Consider the following 23,474-nt stretch of genomic DNA (forward strand, 5'->3'; position numbering starts at 1 on the left):
TAGCATAGAGTTTTACTGAGTTTATTGCAGGTTTTGTTTTGATATAGCCTTCTCTTTTAAAAGTGTGTGTGTGGGTGGGGGCACCTGGGTGGCTCAGTGGTTGAGCATCTGCCTTTGGCTCAGGTTGTGATCCCCAGGGTCCTGGGATTGAGTCCCATATCCGGCTCCCTGCATGGAGCCTGCTTCTCCCTCTGCCTGTGTCTCTGCCTCTCTCTCTGTCTCATGAATAAATAAAAAAGAATCTTTACTAAATAAAAGTGTATGTGTGTCAGTGTGTTCATTTTCACAACAAATATCCACAAAATAATGGAGTCCTTTAAAAGTAGTTTATAATACAGATAAACGAAACAAAGAAAGAGCCAGACTATTGCCAAGGTTAAGATGTGTATAAGTTTGTATCCCCCTAACAGTGTGTTTTAATTTTGGTCATAATTTAATCTCTCTGGATTTATCTTTTTGCCTGTTACCTGTCCTTATGCAGTTTTTGACAAGGCAAAATGAGATTATACATTTAATATGATACCTGAGAAGTAGGAAGTGATTGGTGTGTTCGTTATTATTATATACCTATGTTTCAAGTCATTGTAGAGTTACTACCAGAGATCAAGCAGAGTCAGGAATACAAGAGCAGAGTATACATTTTATGGAAGATGCAGAACAACTTTTAAAATAGCCCATACCTATTTTTGAACCTTTATAGTTATTTAAATTTTGACTGATTATTCTTAATGTGAGTGCTCAGTTACTTTTGTCCTTTGTATACATTTATTTTTTGAGATCTATTTTGAAGGCATTTCGATAGTGTTGGTCTCCAAGTTTCTACCGTATTTACCTTAAGGTTTGCAATTGGATGGGTAGAAATAATTACATCATTATTTAACTGTTGTGAAATTGTTGGTAATTTTGGTGTGTTTAATTTCTTATCCAAATAAAAAGTATTTTAGGGATGTATAAATGAAATCATTGTCATCATCTAGGCATTTGTATGAGCTAAGGGAAATTTTTATTACACATTTTCTATTAAAACATCATCTTATAAATTGATGTCATAGAAAATACTTGGTTCAGCAGCTTGTGATGCTGCATTTCAGCATACTAAACTTGAATGTGTCTAGCACCAGGATCCTAACAAACTGTTTCTGCTCTGTTTACGATACCTAATAAAGAGCAGTCAACCATAGTGGTATTACCATGCAAGATCATTGAAGTCACACATAAATGTCTACCCATGTTGTTTTTAAAATTGAACAAACAAGTGGTTATTTCTCATTGATGGACAAGTCACTCCATATCCATAATTTGCCTTCATTCTCAATCACTGGTCTGTGGAAGATTTAAGGACATATCCATTTTATTTTCCCTTTGAACTAACCTTATTTCTGTCTGTCCATTCTTGTGCAGAGGTTACTATATAATAATTGTACCTTTGAAGAAATCTCGTGGGAAATTTATCAAGCCATGGGAGAGTCCAGATGAAATGGAATTAGATGAGGTAACTATGTGTTTGTTGGATGTGCCTTTCATTAGTTACTTAATTTTTTAAACATATTCTTCCTCTTGATGGAAGGAAGTCTAGGTGCTGACTTTCATCTGAGTGGCTGGTCAGCTGGTTGGATAGGTCAGTGTTATGGGCCTGATAACCTCTAGAAATCCCAACAAAGACCTTTTTGCTTTGATTAAAAGACATTTAGCTGCAATAAAGCTTACAACCTGTCTAATCATTGTTGGCTTTAATATTTTGTCTCTTGCCCCTTGTAAAACATGATGCAAAGTATAGAAGGTGAAGTGAATTGTCAGAAAAGGCTTAATCATCATTGTAATGAACTCCAAGGTCTGCTGAATGAGCATAGTGGTAGCTGAAGCTGTTACAAATGCTAAATTGCAATTTGCACTAGAATTCAATGTACCACCTACTATGTGTTTTTGACCTGTTTCTCACAGAATTATGCTGATTGGCTCGTTTGCCTTATTCTGTATTTTGTAGGATTTCAGAATCAAAGATGCATTTAACTGCAGGGACAAAAAACAAACAAACAAAAACAAACAAACAAAAAACCAAAACAAACATCAAAAACCACATCCCAAAAGTTTGAGCCAGGCAAGAGAGATAGAACAAAAAACAGAGCAAATACTAAATAGTGTGATTTTAATTTTTGAAATCTTACAACAGTAGGTGCATTTTAATTAGTACTCTTTTTGCAAAAAGAACGTTTGTTTTTAGGTTTTGGTTTTTGTTCTCTTGGGAGTTAATACATAGGATGAAGAACAAGACCTAAATATTATATACTCTATTTAGGTGGGAAAACTGGGATCAGAAATGTTAAGCTATATCCCAAAGGACCAAGCAAGTTCATGGCTGTGGTTCAGTCAAATACAGGAAAAACTTTGCTATTTTAACATGATGTTGGTTTGAATCATGTCAGAAAGCAAATCAAAAGTCCCTCACTTGGGAACACATGAGATTTTAATTTGTTGAGTTTATTTACAACAGAAGCCACATCTGATAGCCCAACCTGTTATTTCGGGGTATGTTCTCCACCTTAAATTAGGAAGAGAAAGCAGAAATTCCTTAACTGCCTCACAGGGAAGAGATGTTTATTTCATATATGTCTGCACTAAAGAGACTGTGATCTGACGGATATGGACCACTAGCTTCTTTTGGCAGACACACAACCTCTCTAGACATATGGTTTATCTTCACCTACTTAATTTATCTGAATTAAACTTGATCATGTTCAGAAGGGGAGATGAATTCAAGGTTAGAATTATACTTTTATGTCACCTTTTAATGATTACATAAGCATTGGAGGGGTGTAAAATGAGATACCATTTCAATAATGTCAAGCAATTTATGTTATAATTTTTTTTCTGTTAATAAAGAAGAAACAAAATCATTTTTCTATGTTAGAGGAATAGTAGTCTTCCATCTGAATGTGCAAAATGTCAGCTGGTCTTCTGTAAACATTTTGAAGCAAGCCATACTTTTCCTTGCAACTGACTAATCAGTTAATCTTGAGATTATTGTCATTATTACTTATGATTTTAATCAGCTGTTGAATAAATTACTGAGTTGAATTGTAATTGGTTTTAAAATGCAAAGGTAACTTGTAGAATCTATGAATCTTTCCTCCTGTTAAAAAGAAACGGAAGACAAAAAAAAAGTTATCAAAGAATTAAGATCCTCCAATCCAAAAATTATGTCAAATACTTTTAAATAATAAACTTTTCTTGGAAGTAGAACCATTTGCTAGTAATAGGAAGCTGATTCTCTTTTATAGCCAGGTTTTAACCTCCAAAATGCACAGCAATGCTAATGGATTAAAGTATAGAGCTATATGACATTGAACTTTCCTGCAATTAAATTCTATGGGTCTGTGCTGCTGATTCCCATAACAGAGGGTCATTTTAATCATCTCACAAGTTGTGGTGCATTAATCTGTATAATAGTTTGATAAAGAACATTTATTAATTCAAAATTTTGGGGTCAGGATGGGGTGTTTCCCACTTTTCTTACTGATATAATTGAGACCACATTGTAGAATTAATGGTGGAAGAAATAAGATATGCATTGACTGGAAAATGAAAATTATTTCTGATAAAAAACTAAAGCCCTTGATATATCTTCTGGAATTACCTCCAATACATTTTGTAACTATTGTGTAGGGGAGCAAATGAAACTAGGCTATGGCCTCACTTTATGCTTACTCATCCAGTTTCTGATCCCTACAGACATTTTTCCGCCTATCATGGATAATAAAAGCATTGTTGTAATTTTATCTATGGCTTGGTACTGCCAGCTTTGACAAAGCAGTGTTCCCCTCTTAAATGTATTTGACCAAGTGATTTTTTAGAAAGGCCTATAATTCAAATCGTTGAGAGTATATCATCGAATATAATGGTGGCCTAAGGGGATTTCCACATGTATGCCTCACATCTAGGCCCATAAAAAATGGAAAGAGGCTTCCTAAACAGAGTCACTCTCAATATTATCTTCTGAGCTCATTTATCCTTTGTCTGGGGATAATCTCCACATAATAAATCCGTGCACTAGAACTTCTGTTGTCAAGGTCAGACTGGGCAGAGCAGACGTTGATAGTCAAACTGAATTTTGGACAGAATGACTCATAAAATATTAGTTATATTTAATTCAGGGAAGGTCTTACATTGTATCATAAGCTTTTCATTGCTATGTACTTCAAAGGCTTGCTGCTAAATAATGTAGTCATTTGTAGTTGTAACTTCAATATAGTGGGTAACTTTGGTGTCATCTAAGCACACTTGACCAGTTTAAAGTACAACATAGGAAGCATCCTGCAGAGATGAGAACAACTTACAGGGGCAGGTTGACCTTAATGAATGGCTGCATTGCATCTAAGGAGCAGCAAAAAACCCAAATATTTAATTCTAAAGTACTTCTGCTAAGTCTTCTAAAGACACCCTAGCAAAATGTACTCACGGGGATGACAGTGAGCAAAAGGTACTTTTGGGGCTGACAGTGATATGGATGAATTATGACAGTTGCATACATCTGAAATATGAATAAAATCAAAGTAGGGTTTGATCAGTGAAGTGGAAGAGGGGATGCAGTCACATAAACAACTGATGGTAAATGTTTTTGATTAACCAACTTCAAAAAGCTGTTCAGCTCATCTGCAGTACATTTGTCCTTAATATAATGGCTCATTGTTTACCACATATCAATGATAACCTTCGTAATGACTTTTCCACTATACTATTAAATATTTGGCATCAGAATGTTTTAAAATAACATGTTAAAATAATCCAGGAAAAGGAAACCTAAGTACACATTCAGCTGCATTAATGAGAACAGATGCACAAAAATTACATCTGTCTAAGCATAGACTGAGTTAAAACAATTTAGATGATCAGTTTAGCTTAAATGTTGCATTTGTGTTTTCTTGATATTGTGCAATCATTACACCAACAAAAATATAGCTTAAAAAATCTCTCACATGTAATTTCATTTTATTTCACCAGTTGATCAGATTATAAACTGCCACTTTCTGTTATGCCTTAGTGTTCTCATTTATAAAATGGGGATATAATAATGCCCTCAGTTATAAGGTTTATTATGAGGAGTAAATGAACTAATAAATATTGGGCTTCTGAGAACAGTGCTTGGCAGCAACTAAGTGCTTAATAAATATTAGCCATCATTGTGATTAGCATTATTATAAGTAAACCTAAACTTGACAACAGGATTGAAAGATGGTGCTGAGTTCCTGGCCTTATTTTATTACCTTTTCTTTGGTGCATAATAGATCAGCTTTCTGAATTTATCATCAGATCGTCCAAATTTGCTAAACAGGTGATGCCCGCAATTGTGGGTCTCATAAAAGAGCTATAGAGTTCATATAATTTTCATCACATCAATAAATTCAAATTTAAAGAAAATATTTAGAGCATTTTAAATTAAATTCAAAAATAACATGGGCACAGAATATAACCAAAAGAATGTTTACAATTTTAATTTCCATTTGATCAGCTGAGCACATTTACAACTCTGTGTAGTGTGCCACCAGGTACCTTACATTAGTATTTGACCTTTGCCATATATAGAGGAGTCTGCAGCCATTATCAAAGAAGTCTGACCTTGAGAATGCCAGGGTCTCATTTTGCTAAGCAGATATTGCTGCTTTGGTTTTTGATCTATCATTTCTACTTATAGAAACAAGAGTAGTAGCAAATAATTTCACCAGAATGTTTCCATTAGTATCTTAATTTTATTTATTGAGCTGAAAACAAGTTTCATTACCCCCCAAAAAAAGGCATCACAGACTGCTATAAACTTTTCCCCTGGTTATGTCCTATGAAATACCAATATATTAAAGGGGAGAAGACAAAGCTAACTTCAACATCACTTTGAAATCATTTGTCATAAAATGTCGTTAATGTGACTTTCTAATGAAAAAGGTGAATGCAAAACAGCAATGTTGAAACAAGTTCTACCTTTTCCCTTTTAAAAATACTTGAACATGTGTATGTTTGTGTACATGTGTATGTTTGTTTTCTTCAGGGTAATACTAAAATTAATGTTCATCTACCATGCCTATATCACCTGGGAAGTCAACCTCTCCAGGGAGCTTTCAGCTCCAGAAAAGTTGATGTCACAATAAATGTGTGAGGAATAACCAAAAGGTTATTCAAGGAACCAAGAAATCAAGTCAAGCCACAAATTGTTAAATGAGTGACAATGTCTATTTAATAGAAATTTCAATAAAACTTGATCATTGGATTCTATTTCTACTGATTTGAGGGAATTTGTGTCATGTAAATGATCTCATTACTAAAAAAAATCTAAAACGGTACTAACCTCTTCAGAAGGTGATCATATTTGATGGCTTTATCCGAAGTTACTAGCTATTTAATAAAAAATAATAATAAATACTGCTTGAGAGGCTTATGTGAATCAAGCTGACTTTTTTTTTTTTACTAAGGTTATAGTGCAGTCTTGCCCTTTGAGAAGATTTCATTGGGGTAGACTATGATATGAGCTACCGTTGGGAGGAAGGGTCTAATAGTCTTGTGTTTATAGATAGCTTGGGCCTTGTTGTAGCAGTCTAACACCTTACTTCAGCAGCAAGACAAGCATTTGAAAGATAGAACTGAGATTTAGTGAGGCTGACATGGTACATGAAATGTGGACAAATTGTATTTGAGTTCTCCCCGGTCCTGAATTAATTTCTCCTATTAAACAGTCATTAAGTTGGGTTATTGTTTACAATTTCGTTTTCTGTTTCCCGCTTTTTTCCTTAAGCTGCTTAAAGAGATATCTAGGAAACGCAGAAGCATCCGCTATGGGAGGGAAGTTGAATTAAAGCCATATATTGCTGCTCACTTTGATGTCCTTCCCACTGAGTTCACCCTGGGGGATGACAAACATTATGGTGGATTCACAAACAAGCAACTCCAAAGTGGTCAAGAATATGTCTTCTTCGTGTTAGCAGTGATGGAGCATGCAGAGTCTGTAAGTCCATTGTGCTTGTATCTCTTCCCTTTGGTTTTCCTATATATTTTCACCAGTATATGGCTATTTGGAGGACATGTAAATATATCCATCCTAATTATTTCTCATGAGCTGTCATTAACTTAAATGGAGCAACAGGTTGCCTGCTCTTTAAACGTTGCTGAATAATCTGCCTGAGATTTCATTATAAACAAGGCTGTGTCTCTAATGGCATGGACTTTAGGTGGACTTTTTGGCTTATGAAGTGCCGAATTGACAGGATATCTTTCTTGAAATCATCAATGTGATGCATATGGATAAGAGGGTGATGCCCATCACTGCTCAAAATCTCCTTCGTCATCCTTTAAAAATGACTGTTCTCAGTTTATTTAATTACAATAAGAACTATCAAGTTCTGCAGTTAAACATAGTGTATTTCCAGATATTTAAAAATATTGATTGAGTGTGATTGTGTCTTATTCTCTTGTAACTGCCAGTGAGCCCACATTCTCTGCCCAGATTCACAGGGAAGAAAGGTCTGTCTAGGAAAAGACAAGCACAGCCAGCTTCTTTAATTATAGCAATTTACCAATGACTTTATCAGTGAAAAGCCAAGAATGTTAGAAAATAATTCAATAAAACAGAGAATTCCTGAGGTACTCTAAATAATGAGTTGTCTTCTTTTATGTAATTCATCTTGCTCTTATGTCGTTTTACGCTTCAGTTGCTGTGAATGTTTAAAAAAGAGAGGGGGGGAAGAGAATTATAGGCGTGAAGGGGGGTGGATTCTGAAGTGGCAGTTCACATTAACATTTAATATACATATTCGAACTGTATCCTTCTAATAGGGACCTGAAGCTGACAGGCGTGGCAGCTCAGCTGAGCCAGTCGCTTCGCGCGTGTAAGAAGCCTGAGATGTATCAAAGGTTTCTTCACATCAGGTGTTAGCACGTACAGTGGGGCTTCTCTTCAAGTGACTGAAGGAATTCCCCCGGGGAAAATCAAAACACAAAGGCAGCCTTTCTGCCTGGTTTACCTTTGTGCACAGAATGTCATTTGGAAACAAAGTGATGGGCTCCCTGGAATGTTAATGCACGTCCTCTTTTTAGCTGAAGGTTTTAAGGCAGAACATCAAGGGAATAGGATGGTAGAAATCATCTTTTCCTTTCTTGTTTTTAATGACTTTTAGATATTTGAAATGATTTTCTTTACATAGCTCTAATATGTTACAGAAAGCACATAGAGACCAGTGAGGTAGATCAGAGAATTCACCAAAGAAGAGAAGCCTCAGCAAGCCATGCAGGCTGGTGGCACCACCATCAGAGACTCTGGTTTGAATTCTCCCAGACGTTTCTAGTGTTTAAATGCATTATCAGTGATGAAGAGTCTACCCCTTCCCTTAGTATGTCATTTCACTGTTTCATTAATTATGTGATTCGAACTTTTTCCAAATACACATCTGAATTGTCCCTTTTCTCCATCATCTTTCTTGACAATGCTCTTTATGCATTGTATGTGTTTTTAGGCCAGCATCTACTTTATAGAAAAGACCTGTATCCAACTAGTATAATGCTAGCAGTGATACCGTCATTTCATAAGCCTCAGATTTTTATGAATAATTGTTGTTAAGCACTTAACCACTCCCAGGGTAGGCTGATAATTTTCATAGAGTAAATACTCACTCCCTAAGACATGAGCTTTCCCTAGTCCATTATTACCTCTTGCTAAGAATATCAGAGGACTGGTTTAGAATAACCAAAGGCCATTACCCCCACACAATGAACAGGTTTTACTTTTTATGAGGCTGGTATCATTTTATGGTTTTGTTTTCTTTTCATTTTCACATGTCTCTATTTCCTGATTTGGGTTGGAAATCTGTATGCTTTGGGGAAACCTTTGCTTAGATTTGTATCTTGGCTGACCAAGATGATTATCTCAAAGGCTCTTGGTAAAGAATTTCAAATCACAGAGTTTTGTTTACTTTTGTCTGCCAAAGAGTTTCAGTGTGACCTACAAGATGGAAAGGGGAAAGGATAAACCAAAACAAACAATTATATAAAGAATCATGTTTCTTGGATATTTAATGTCTTTGCCAAGTCCTTACACTGTACATATCTATTTTTTTTTTAGCAGCTTCTGAGAAGGTTGGAAATGTACTGAATTTTTCTCTTTTGACACATTAGAAAATCTGGAAATGTAGTCAGTCTCTTTCCTAAGTACGATGGGGAAAGTGAGAAGGAAGAATAGAATACAAGCATTTAGTGGGACATATGCCCTCCAGATTAACTACTAAGTTTGCTGCACTTAAATTCAGAATATATGCCCTAAATTAATTTTTTAAATGCAGATGAAAAAATTAGACCACTTCCTACTCATAGAAAAATGAGAATATTCCCTTATGTCTTGATAAGGTTAGCCATTTGAAAAAGATGAGCATTTTATTTTATTTGACAAAGATTTGCTGGGAACTCACTAAGTGCAAAGTTCTGGGCTAGCTGCTCTAAGTATACAAGCACAAATGGAATATAAACCCCTATCTTCCAGGAGTTTATAGTTTTGTTAAAGAAAATAAGGTATCTGCACAAACAAAAAAGGAAAATGGAGTTTGAAGAATACTATTAAAAAAAGAATAAATGGCTACCTGAAATTTTTAAAAAATTACCTATATTTTGTGAAATGATTGGTTATTTCCAATTAAGAAGCAGTAGCTTCCCTGGAGGCAGTATTTAAGTGGGGCCTTGGAGGTCAGTTAGATTTCAGGAGCTAAATGTTGTGGAATTTGTGAGAGGGTTAGAGAGAATAGAGCATTTAGGGAATAGTAGCAAGAAGCTCACTGTGATGGAAAATGTTGTGTGTGGTACAAAAGTTTAAAGCAAAATCATGGAGGCCCTTAAGATCCATGCTAAGACATGTGGGTTTTATTTAGGAATCACCAGAGATCCTCCTGAAGATTTTACAGCTACAGTTGAGGGTAATAACTCTAGCAGCAGTAGAGAAGGAAGAAACTCGGTATGGCTTAGGGAGGCATGAATGAGGTCCTGAAGAAAAGTAGTAGCCATGAGGTTAGACAGCGGGTAGATCGACCTGAGGGCCATTGGCAAGAAAAAATCAGTAGTTTTTCATTCCTAAGTATTGAGAGGATGAGAAAAATTAGCAAGCTGGAGTGGAGGGTATATCTAGCAAGCAGGGAAATAGCACATACAGTTCTTAACTTGCAGGTATATGTAGGAATCTCTAGAATGAATTGGAAATGCAGGTCTGGGACTTAGCCGAGTTTCTCAGTTTAGAAATATTAATCAGGAAGTAATCTGCTTAGAAGTTGGTAGTTAGAAGTAAGGATGATCATGCCAGAGAAGGGAGAAGACTAGCAGAAAAAAAAACTTAAGAATGCTGGCACAGGATTGATTCAGAGGTGGTCAGTTCAGCAGGACATGATCAGGTGGCAAGATTAGGATGGGACCAGTTGAGTACAGAATTAGGAGAACCAGGGGAGGAGTTTTAAATAAGGCTCAATCAACTGTAGTAAATCTGGAAAAGATGTCTGGAAGGGAGTAAATAATCACAATTAGATTTAGCAAATGAAGAAAACAGAACCAGTGCTAGTGCTGGAGTGGGAAGAGATGAGGAGCTAATGGCAGGACAAGTGGGCCAGCTTGTGGGTGTGGATTGGTCTCTATCGGAAAAGGAAAAGCTAGGATCTTAGGTGGGGGCAGAATCAAGACAATACTGTGCTAAGAGAGCCTGAAATGGGACAGAACAATATAGGATATTATAAAAACAAAATTCATAATATTCAGTCCATTCCTTCACCAAGTAACTATATATTTTCCCCAACTTCATTGAGGGAAAAATAACAAATATAATTATATATTTAAGGTGTACAACATGATGATTTGACTTATAATATACATTGTGGGATGATTACTGAGATCAAAATACTCAGCATATCCATCATCTCATATAGTTAGTTCTTTACATGTGTGTGCATATGAGTGTGCTGAGAAATACTTAAGATCTCCTCTCAGCAACTTCCAAGTATATAGTACTGTATTATAAACTCTAGTCACCACCATGCAGTGCATTAGAGCCTCAGAACTTTTTATAACTGAAGGTTTGTACCCTTTGACCTACATCTTCATTTCCCCTCTCTAAATACTGACATTTTCCCTATAAATGTTTATTTTTAAATTTGGTCTCCTTAGCTGGGTGATAATGTCTTTAGGCTGGAATTATAATATTTCTGTTGATTTTCACACAACACAGAACACCTTGGCACAATGTAAGTGCTCACTGAATATTTTGTGAATGTTTAACTGCTTGCATTTTATACTTCATAAAATTGTTTAATAGGTCATGTATAGACCTCAATGAAAATGTGTCTACAGAGCAATTTACACCATCAAAAATGATTTTATTAGAAAATATTTCACTCTACAGGGAAATTTACATTACAGGACTTCTTTAGTTTATACTCCTTTCTCCCTTTTCTCCCACATTTTCTCTCATCCCTTTCTCTCCCCTCTTTTTTTTTTTTACGACATTGTTTCATACACTTAACATCACATCCACTAAGTTCTGAATTTTTGCTTCTTCTAATGCTATAGATACACACTAGAAAGCCATTAGTTATTAAGTAACACAGACTCTGTTTTTCCTCAGAAGATGTATGCGACCAGTCCCTACTCTGACCCCGTTGTATCGATGGATCTGGATCCACAGCCAATCACAGATGAAGAAGAAGGCTTGATCTGGGTTGTAGGTCCTGTGCTTGCAGTGGTCTTTATCATCTGTATTGTCATAGCTATCCTTCTTTATAAAAGGTAGGTTTGCCCAATATTTCTGTTGCAATTTGGTAATCTTTCTATGGTCCTTGTGTGGTTGCTATTAATGAAATATTTTAGTGTAGCCCCCCCAATCATTGGAAAATGTTTCCATTAGATTAGAATGAAATGTAAAGATTGTGCCATTTCAAGTCCCATTCAAGTGTGGTATAGACTTTCTTGCCCAGCATTCATGGATCCTAGTCTTGGTCTTATGAGCTACTTTATGCATTAAAAACACTTTGCATGGTATTTGAGACATGAGTACATTCATAAGCAGGTCATTCCAAGCTTGCATTTAATTGCTTTAGATGATCAATTGCTCAATTTCAACTTGGTTTTAGAAATACTATTATAAATTTGCACATTTATGTCCATTCCATATGTCTAATGAGTGCACGAGCTAAGATTTTTCCTGTAGCTTTCTTAAAACAGTGAAAGTAGCTAAAATTTGAAGATAAAAGAAGGAAAACTGTGGAAGAGAATGAATTTTTTTCTTTCTTTTTTCTATAATCTTTATTCCAATAGTAAATTCTGTTTGTGTCCAAGAAGGTACCATTTTCCTTTAATAAAACTAAACTAAAAACTTGGCCTCTATACTCAAGTTTTGATCTAATATAATGTCTTTGACTATAATGAGGATGCAGATAATCCACATCTACCCCATGCTTTCTGATCTCCTGCCCTTTTTTGATTACATTGCTGCTTCCTTTCTGGTAAGTTAGACTTTTCCACTAGTCCCAATCAGTTGGAAAGAGTACATTAGTAATTCCCTAAGTCCTTTATAACTTAAAATACATATAAGGTTAAAATATATAAAATTTAAAAAATAAGGGGATCCCTGGGTGGTTCAGTGGTTTGGTGCCTGCCTTCGGCCTAGGGCGTGATCCTGGAGTGCTGGGATCGAGTCCCGCATCGGGCTCCCTGCATGGAGCCTGCTTCCCCTGTCTGTGTCTCTACCTCTCTCTCTCTGTGTGTGTCTCTTATGAATAAATAAATAAAATCTTTAAATTTTTTTAAAAAAATTAACATATATAACACATTCTCTTAAACATGTAGAATGACTAAATTCTGAATTATCTCCCTTTATATCACTTTGTTTTCTTCCAATCCAAATTTTATTCTTATGAAACTTTAATCTATGTTCCCATTTTTCTTTTTAGTATGTCATCTTTCAGAATGCTACTGTGAAAATGATCCCTTCTCTCTACTATGGAATAGCCTCCTGGCCCCCCACCCCACCCTGCCCTAACCTTGACTTTCAAAATCAGATGAGAATGTCTTCATTTTGATTCTTGCTGACATGTTTAATCTGATAATCTTATTTCCATTATCTCTGTTTCCTATTTATCTAGCTCCCTTCACTGGGTTTATATTATTTCTACCTATATTCTTTTCTTAAGCATGTTCTTCTTATGTTCCTGGAATAGTCTTTTTTTTTTTTTCATAACCTTTTCTCAACTTAAAAAAATATCCTTCAAAACACTTGTTCTTTGCAAAAGTTTCTCTTATGAGGCTGCATTCTATTTTATTTAAGTGTAAAGAGAGGGTTGAAAAGAAAAGACAAATTAGAGAAAGAAGTTCATAACCATAACTTATTAAATTGCCAATCCTATTTTAGATTTAGGAAGAATGGAAGAAATAACCTGTCATTATTATTTTTCTTCCTGATCACTGCCATCACTCAGTTATCCATACTATAAAATGGCTGAAAAAGCAAGTAATTGAAGGCCAAACTCTCTCTTAGATGATGGTCTCAATCTCCCCATCCTAAACCATATTGTATCAGTGTGTTTTTAATTGCCTCTCTCTTGTCTAAGGAGTAAAGGCAGGAAGCACAAGGTACCCACGCGCCTCAGAACAATTTGTTATTGTTATTGTTTGTTATTGTTATTGAGTGAGTCCAAGCAGGACCTGGTACCCTTTGCTGTTCATGTGCTACAGTTATTACCAGAAGAGAATGTAATAATTAAAGATGTAAAGTATAATTATCATTGTTTTCTGTGATGTATATTTAGGTGGCCAAATCCTACTGTGGGAGTCAAATCAGAAAGTGCTGCTGATGGTTGCATTTCTAGACCATGGCACATGACATTTTGTGATTATTCAAATGAACAAAATACTTGCTGTATTTTTTTAAGTTGTGTTTCATTTGGCTATATCTGGCTATCATTAAGTCATGTCACTTAACAGAGATGTGCATGGCATTTGTGAGTTATGTAAATGTGAAGAGAGGATTATAACCTTGATAATTTTTTAAAGATTTATAATTAACTGTTTCTCGCCTCATGTGCATGTGCTTGGGGAAAAAATCAACTTGGGTATATTTTTTTTCTAATCCTGCAAAAAGAGGCGTCACATTTAAAGATTTTATGACTCTGTTAAAATAAAGTTGCATTTTAGTGTGTGCATATGTAAGCATCGTCTAATGCAATTGTTGGGAAATGCACACATCCTCGAATGCTAAGTATATTTAGCCAACCATCTGAAGGCCCATGAAGCGTTTCTGAAATAGAAATGCTTGCTTCAGCAGTAAAGAACATTCCTGACTTGAAATTCAAGTAGACCCAACAATGTCCTTCTTGATTATCATGAGGCGGTTCAAGAGGAAATCTTCTGTAGGCAATGAATAGTGTCTTTTATAGCTTGGATTCTGAGCAAAGTTAATTATATAATAAATACTTCATCTCTCTTTTTAGGTGCCTTTCAGTGTATACATAGGTCATTGGTAATGACTCAGAATTAAATATATCATTATTATTATCATTATTATTATTAAAAATTATTAACTCATATTATCTTGATAATCCCACTTATCACACACTCCTGCCTACAAAACTACTTGCCTTAGGAGTAGGTCTGTAGCCATGGATGGTTTGTTCACATAAAGAAGCATATTTTATAGATCCGTGTCAAGAAGCTGAGATTATTCCTGTTAAGTATATTGATGTGGAATTAGTGTACTCTTTTATCTGGCACTATATTTATTTGACTTTAGTTTTAATCTCATAATTTGTAAACCTAAATACATTGATAATCAATGACAAAACAACATCAATTGAGGCTTTGTAAGGACCCTAAAATACCTGCTGACCCATCAGAATATTAAAATATATTTGGTAGGCCTTCAGTGATGAATTATCTTGCCCCCTGATTTCTTTCTAATTTGTTCTCTATATGTGATATATACAAGATTTCAAAATGTAAATTACAGAGATAAGATGGTAGCAGGGTTTAGAAAAACACTAACCAGAAAATCAGGAATCAGGGAACCTGAGTCCTACCTTTGTGACTAGGTAGCTAACTGGGTAGAAAGTCATGCTATCACTCTGGGCTTCAGTTTCCTCATTTATAAAGTAAGTGGGTAGACTAGATAATTGAACCTTTTTAATAGTAATGTTTTATAATCTGACAACATAAAAAACCAAGTAATATAATTATTGCTGTATTATTTCTGCCTCTAGTGTGTGTATGTTTTTTTAAATATGACTCCAGTTTGCCCTTCATCCATCCACCCCACAAAAAAGAATAGAGTCCATAAAGCAAATGAACAGTTAGATATCCATCTACCTTGTATACTTATTCCATGTGTAAGCCTTTCTGGTCATTAGTTTTAGAACAGTCCAGGAATTACTTATATAGAGATATTTGAAAATAAAATGTTAGCTTGACTATACAGAAAAGCATTTCAAATGAATGAGAAGTATTATGTGCTACAGAAAAAAAAGGAAATATGGATTAGGAGCTTGGAAAGATCTAAGGCACTCTCTAAAGAAAATCGTTAGTCATTGTCTCACCTAAATAGGAATTATGGACAGAGTAAATAATTCTCATCCCGACCTGTGGATTATGAAAGCCATGGGACAGATGGGGCTAAAACACAGACTGCAGGTTTTTCAGCTCTTCCCCCAGTTCCAACATTAGCTGCTCTTTGTGGACTGTGCCTCATTCGTCTACTCTTTTTGTATCAACTTTTTTTATATTTCCAAGATGTCATCAAAGAAAGAAATATAGATCAGAATATTTTGAGACGCTGCGGAGGAATATGCTGCCGATCTTAGTTGCTCCAGACAATGCCACTTGATTCTGCCTGCTGGCCTTGGGGTAGATCCTTCTGTATACCTCTGACTCCCCAGCCTTCTTTTCTTGGCCTGGTTAACTCTAAAACATCTCTTAGAAGTAATCTAAGATGCCACCTCCTAAACAAGAAGCCTTCCTGGGTGTCCCCGTTTTGCCTTGTTCTACTAGTTCAGGTTGCCCTAGGGTTGTTCCCTTGTCTGTCCTCTCAGAGCACTTGTTGCTTATCTATGTCACAGAACCACCACATTACTGGGCTTGCCCCTTCCCCTGTCTTTCTTACCCCCACTGAACTGTATGTCAAGGACTCAAAGCCCTCAAACTCAGATACTTGCACTAAATATACCCCTGTATGTGGTGGGTCTGACATTTCTGTGGAAGAGGGAGTGAATCACACATTAACTATGCATTTGTTCAGCAGAATACTCAACCTTTTAATATACAAAACTGATAACTCATTAAGTAGTTGTCTTCCATCCAAAAAATAGATTCTCCTACAACTGATTCACTAAAGAGCTCCTTGATTAAAAATGAACAAGCTAGTGGTGCCTGGATGGCTCAGTTGGTTAAGCGTCCAACTCTTAATCTCAGCTCAAGTTTCTATCTCATGGTTGTGAGTTCAAGCCCTGTGTTGGGCTCCATGCTAGACATGGAGCCCATTAAAAAAAAAAAAAAGGGGGATCCCTGGGTGGCGCAGCGGTTTGGCGCCTGCCTTTGGCCCAGGGCGCGATCCTGGAGACCCGGGATCGAATCCCACGTCGGGCTCCCGGTGCATGGAGCCTGCTTCTCCCTCTGCCTGTGTCTCTGCCTCTCTCTCTTTCTCTCTGTATGACTATCATAAATTAAAAAAAAAAAAAAAGGGATCCCTGGGTGGCGCAGCGGTTTGGCGCCTGCCTTTGGCCCAGGGCGCGATCCTGGAGACCCGGGATCGAATCCCACATCGGGCTCCTGGTGCATGGAGCCTGCTTCTCCCTCTGCCTATGTCTCTGCCTCTCTCTCTCTCTCTGTGACTATCATAAATAAATAAAAATTAAAAAAAAATTATTAAAAAAAAAAAGAGATAAGCAAGTTAGAAACACATATGTTGGATTGTTAAAACCTGGGGCACTAGGTAAATCATTTTAAAATTAAGAATACAAAGAATTAGCCAGTGTGTTTGATATCATTTTCATTTTTCACTTTGTCTGCGTGTGTTTGTACAATTTAAATGTGGATTTTGTATTTTTGAAAGGAGATAGACTGGATTATCTTAAAGCTAAGATTCTTTAGCAACATGGGTATATATATTTCATTGGTATTAAGGCAGACTTACGGTCTCTATTTTGGATTTGAGAACTCACCAAATACTTTGCAATTCTCCTCACTATGGAGATTATTTAGATTAATTTTTTTTAGGTAAAATTTTTACTTTCTGCATAAAGAACATCATTATCTAAACAATCCACATATTATCACATGAGCTAGATGTGTTCAAAGACAGCAGCACCTCTTTGATTTGAAAAATATGTCATGTCAATGGCTGGTAATAGAATACTTTCAGGATTAGCCCAGCAGTATAGATGGGTCATGGTCTGCAGATTTATAATGATGAGTATTACTTTTTCCAAAACTGAAAATGTATTTGATCTCTTATTGGAAGAATGATTTATTATAACCTTACTTGTCAAAAGGAGTTTAAAGAAATCACTTTTGCCACTTTATTACTTCATAGTGTATTATACCATTGTGCACATTTTTGTGCAGTTCAACACAATTTGCAGGTATTTTGTATCATTAAAGGAATAACATACCTCTTAACTGAAGATTTTGTTTTGGATGACCGAATTTCTTACATGGAATTATGCTGTATTCCCATTAAGTACATAAGTAGTTTCTTCATAGAATGTATTGTAAGAATCATATTATATTTCTACCATTAAGCATTTTCTGGGATATGCTTAATTGTGGCAATATTATGTAGATTGATGGATAAAAGTGAATGTGACATTAACACATGCACAAAAATGCTTTAGTTATTTATATATCCTCATGTCTTCCATTTAATTCATAATTAGAGGCCTTTAAAATTTTGATATACTGTCACTTCCTAATGTGTGTCAGTTGATGTGTCCCTGCCTGTGAGCAGTGTTTCTTAAATCTCGATTGTCATAGTTGCTCTTGTTACCATTAGCCAACTAACATTTAGCCTTTCTTTTTTCTTTTTTTTGCTGCATTAAAATGGAGCAGTAAACCTGACAGGTGAGGCATAGAGAAACAAATCCCTTTAATGGTTAGTTATAGATACCAGTAGCTTTTGGAAGTATTGAGGGGGTGAGAGTGGAGGTTGTATATAAAAGGTATGGACTGGCAAGTGGAAGTTGGATAAAGCCTAGATATAGAAAATATTAAAATGATTGGGATTAAAATGATTCTGGAGGAAATAGTTTGTTTATATAAAAAGTAATAAATCATTCAAATTTATAAGGTAATGAAACCAGCCTGAGTTTTGTTTTAATGAGCATTTGTATGTGTTAGTGTGTCTACAGAACAGAAATGTGAGGTGTCCCATAAGACATTTGTTTTGTTTTGTTTGTTTCTATGCAAGACCAATTTTTAAGTTTGATCTGAGGTCACCTTCTGATACAGGAACACTACAGGCACTTTCATATCCTGCAAATATTGGTGGCCATGCCTTTGTGAAAACTCTTACATAATTCCAAATTATTTTTCACATTTTCCAGACTCAAATAATAATAGTAGCACCAGCAGTAGTCATAGCAATAATAATAATAATAATAATAATACTGGTAAGACTACCTATATGTGTGATTATTGAATGACTGATCCAATCTAACTTTCTACCTTTCTAACTTTTACCTCTATCTATCATCTATCTATCTATCATCTATCTATCTATCTTCATATCAGTATCAATAGATACACATTTCTGATAAAACTTAAACTAAGAAAAGGATCTCAGTGCTCATCTCAATTGCCTTCCTTCCCAAGCTATATTCCAGTAGTTCCCAATGCTTGTTCCCTGGACCAACAGCAGAAGCATCAGCATCACCTAGGAACTTGAGAGAAATAAAAATTCTTGGACTCCCTACCCCAGACCTAGTGACTCAGAAACTCTGGGTGTGAGTGCAACAGTCTACAGCTTATTAAGCCCTCCCAGGCAATTTGCATACTAAAGTTTGAGATCCATGGCTGTATTATTTTGCCTAAAATCACTTAACACTGGTCAGCAAGTTATATTACACTTTCACTCGTAAGAAAGTCAGTACTTCTATAGGGTGCTTTGTGTTTTTGTTTTTTTTGTTTTTTTGTTTTATATCACTAGTTGCCATTAATCTAAGTAGGTTTGTTTTTTGGTTTGTTTCATAGTCAAAACACAAAACACTTTGAACCCACTTAGTATACTCAGAGATTTACCTTCCCATTAATATCGTTCACATTTCATAACATCATCAGTGCCTTCTGGTTACATTAAGATGAAAGAGTTGGCTCTCTTTTTTCTCAGAACCACTAATTAAACATTTATTGAATATTCAAGATACTAAAAATGAGCTTATAATATTTTTAATTAAATGATGTTTTAATTTATGTATTATGGTTTAGAATTACCTAAGTCATATGTGGGTAACTTTACTAATGCATACATCTAATGTATACATGGAAGGACTTAGAAATTTCCTTTAACATTTTATTCTTTAAAAATATAAAAATAAATAAAACAATTCAACTTTTAAAGAATTACAACATTTAACCTAGATGTCATCTCCTAACCCTCTTCCTCTCTTACGTATGTGAAGAGATTGAGAAGCATTATAGTTGACTTCCCCAAGAAGATACACACCAGTAATGGCAGAGTGGGGTTACATTCTTAAAGGCATCAGAATCATAAAGTGTTTGAACTGACTTCTTTGAATATTAATAGTAGGGATTTCAGATAAATATATCTGTCTTCCAAAAGCCTTGACCCATGTCTGAATCTCTTTGTTCTAAGTAAGTAGATTCCCTCCCACTTTGTCCAAAGATGAGAGCCAGCTGAAAATAAATGAAAATAAAAATCCTTTTAGGCCACAGAGTAGCATTTTTGTTATACATGATCCACATCCCAAACCACTACATGTTTTTATACTACCAGCAGTTTCTACCATATCTGAAATGTCATGTGACTTTGCATTGCCTTTTCACTCATTTAACTCCTGCACACAGTAGATATTTCTTTCTGCAGGAAATAAACTTACAATAGGGCTTTATATTCTTAATAGAAAAAATAAAATAGCAAGGCAAAATTCAAATCATTTTGGAGTCACTACTTGTTTTTTTCTTAATTGAAAATGAGAATAATGAGACCTCTGAAAACAAAGGAAAAATGTGACTAAGTATGTTCATGTTGGGCCTGATTTAAGTCATCATATGCCATTTAATACTGTATGGCAGTAAATTCTATTTTTGAAGCTCTTTAATATTATTACCAATGATGACCAAACTCTGCATCCTGCAAACATTTCTTAGAAATCCTCTCTGTTGGAAAACAACCACTTTGGCACATTTGTGTTTAAAAATAATGTGACAAAAGTGTGGGCAGCCAGAATTATCCATGTTGTGATCACCAGAACTAAACTGAGCAAAACAAAATTTAAACAGCTGGTTTTCTGAGATGGCTAGGATGTTTGGAGTCTGAGATCTTGGAGGTCATTTATTTAGAGAGGTAAAGTGGGAGAGAAGGTAGTAATTAAATGTCACCCCCCTCACTTTATCACAAGTATAAATTTCAATTTTAGTCTCAAGCTCTGGGTTTTGAGATTCATCTGAGCAACAAGATGTGATGTTCCTGGCACTGTGAAGTGAGACCTGGCACTAGAGAAACAGAGTCAGTTGCTTTAAAGAGTATCCTTTTCTGTCCCTTTGTCTTTGCATCACTCAGCCTGTCCTCAGTGAAAAAGAAGATAAGGAGTATGTCCCACAGTACGTGCAGGAGTGACCTAGTTTCCTTGCCCAGATATTTCTACATCTGGTTCCATAGTCCTATAGGGATAACAGTGGAGCCACTTGGAGAAAGAATAAAAATCCAGGTTTGAATCATTAAGTCTGGCACATCAGTAAAGAAACATATCTGTGCCCACTTGTGTGGCAAAGAGAAACGAACCTAAGAAGGGCCACTAGGGTTCCCTGAAGTGAGACCAGGCATGTGTTTGTGACTGGGGGGACTGACCTGCTAGCAGTCAATGGCATTTCCTTAGCCTCTTTAGATTCTGTAGCTTTGGTGGTCAAATGAATCCCTGTGAGGAAAACACCCACAGCCTAATCATAGGGACGTTTTCTACTCTAAAACTGATCACCATGTCCTCCTTCACATGGTCTTCCTAGCCACTCTTCCTCTTTCTTCTCATGTCTTTCTTGCCAGCCCTCAGCTCAGCTTTTCCTTCCCTTCTCATTCTCCACTCCAGACAACTGGAACTGCTGGTACCTTCGGCATGCCTCAGTTTCACTGCTCACCTGTGATAGGTAGTATAGCCTCGCCATGCATTCTGTCCTCAGGATATACCTGACACCTTTAGATAGAAACAGGAAATCCCGAGACAGGTTAATCCAAGGTTCTGAGAGAGGAGGGTGTCTAACAGGACTCACCCAAGAAAATTCATTCCATTGATGCCGTTTTGCTGAAGGCGTTGCACTTGAGCAAATCAAGTGTACTTTCCCTTTGCATCAATCTTCCCTTCATCCCCTGGTTAGTTTTATTTTATACAGATGAGCAGAGATGGAAAGAAAGGCTATTTAACAGGAGCCCTCTGGCTAACCATGGAATGACCTGGGTGGCACTGAATGAGATCCCATTGCCACAGCAACGCTAATGAGCTGTGCAACAGTCATATCAGAAAGAGAAGGGAGTATTCCTCAGTACTGCTGTGCCCCTTTCTCCAAAGAAGAATGCCTTTGTTTTGAACAGGGGTGAGATGCTAGGATTATAACTGTAGCCTGGAGATTGTTGGAATCAGTATTTGAATAAATAAATACAGAATAAGACACTGCTTGAAAAGATCTCCATTTCTTCAGTTTTTAATCTAGTTTAACCTTAAAGAAAACAGGTAGCACTCTGTGTTTTGGGAGAGTTGAAAAACAATGGGTAAGAAATCTTATGGAAAAAAAAATCCTGACATTTCTTGCATATACATTTGTTAATATTTCATTATCAGACCCTAAACAAAGGTATTTAATAAAAGTAGTAGATAGTAATTAAAACAAAGAGGAAATGAATTGTGAGAAGAATTACTTATAACAAGGAGGTATTAATGGTTCCTATGCCCTGAATAATCATTGGAAGAGTGAGACTACCCAGTAGGTGAAATTACTTTTTCTCTGATCTTTCTATGATTGACTTTCATTAATGAAATATTAATCAGAGTTTAACACCATAAACAACCAACACTATTTTTTTTTAACTTGAAAGAGAAAAAGGATGTTGGTCTTTCATAGTGCTAATTCTCCTTCCAGGTGTTAGGCTAACTTGGAATCTTAGAACACACTTAATGTATGTCTGCCTGATGGGAAAATCCAATGCGGGTCCACTATGTAGCTATCAGTTATATAATCTTGGAAAGAGGAATGAAGGGGTATGGATTTTGCTCTTCAGCTTGAGGCTCAGTATTTTCAGAGGTTTTCTCCCTGGAAACCACATTCTTGGCTCCATTAGTATTGGCTATTAGGGGTACACTGCCCTGTTCCTCACAAACTGAACCAGTGGATAAAGGATATTTGCTGAAGGAGGACTCAAGCATATCTCTCCAACCCCCCTTTAAAGCCTAAAGGCAGAGGCAAGGAAGAATTTAATTATAGAGCTGAAGGAGGACTTTGAGATCATTTTCTTAAACAAAAATTTTAGACTTAAGGAAACAGTCTAGGGCAAGAAAAGAAAAGCAACCTGCACAAGATCACAAAGCTGGCCTGTCAAATGGTTTTAAAGCAGAAATTTGGGAGGAAGAGGGGGCTGCATGACTATCTGCTTTGTAAATGTTTTGATTGTTTTTGTTTTTTTATTTTATTCTTACACTTTAATTTTCTCCCTATAGGAAGAGGGCAGAGTCTGATTCTAGAAAGAGCAGCATACCCAACAGTAAGGAAGTCCCTTCACACCATCCAACAGACCCAGTAGAACTGAGGCGCCTTAATTTTCAAACACCAGGTAAGAGGCAGGACTCATCTTGCCCATAATACAGTATTTATTGAATGTTTTTTGGCCAACTGATACTGCCTTAAGAGATAAATGCATCACTTTATTTAGAACAATTTTGTTTATCCTGCTTTTTTAATTGTAATATTATTGATATTCACCAAACATAAGTCTTGAAAGGAAACAAAGTTCTTTTTGCAAATCTGAGGTGGGATAGTCATGAGAAAATGTGTAATTCACCTTCATAGTTTGGATAAACTATAATCTTGCAAGAATATCTACCATTTGGAGGGTTAACATAGTTTATTATTTTTATTGACACTTGTTTGACAAGAATTCAGTTTCTCATCTTGTAAAGTGAATGACTGGATGGATGGATGGATGGATGGATGGATGGACGGACGCTGCATCATTCATACCAGTGGGACAGAATAGATTTATTTTATATTTT

At 35.9% G+C, this 23,474-nt stretch overlaps 1 protein-coding gene across 50 annotated transcripts in view; it reads left to right on the plus strand.

Moving 5' to 3' along the window:
* Positions 1 to 23,474, plus strand: part of PTPRD (protein tyrosine phosphatase receptor type D) — a 2,173,792-nt gene that overhangs the window by 2,027,333 nt on the left and 122,985 nt on the right. For 22 of the 50 annotated variants that reach the window (XM_072728319.1, XM_072728317.1, XM_072728336.1 and 19 more), the window contains 5 exons: positions 1,402 to 1,492; positions 6,779 to 6,988; positions 11,627 to 11,787; positions 18,088 to 18,102; positions 22,923 to 23,035. In XM_072728319.1, the coding sequence (XP_072584420.1) occupies positions 1,402 to 1,492; positions 6,779 to 6,988; positions 11,627 to 11,787; positions 18,088 to 18,102; positions 22,923 to 23,035 (590 nt within the window). The remainder of the gene's footprint in view (positions 1 to 1,401; positions 1,493 to 6,778; positions 6,989 to 11,626; positions 11,788 to 18,087; positions 18,103 to 22,922; positions 23,036 to 23,474) is intronic. The other 28 variants (XM_072728326.1, XM_072728342.1, XM_072728327.1 and 25 more) reach the window with 5 other exon arrangements.

This window comes from Vulpes vulpes, chromosome 12, assembly GCF_048418805.1.
Source record: "Vulpes vulpes isolate BD-2025 chromosome 12, VulVul3, whole genome shotgun sequence".
Lineage (NCBI taxonomy): Eukaryota > Metazoa > Chordata > Mammalia > Carnivora > Canidae > Vulpes > Vulpes vulpes.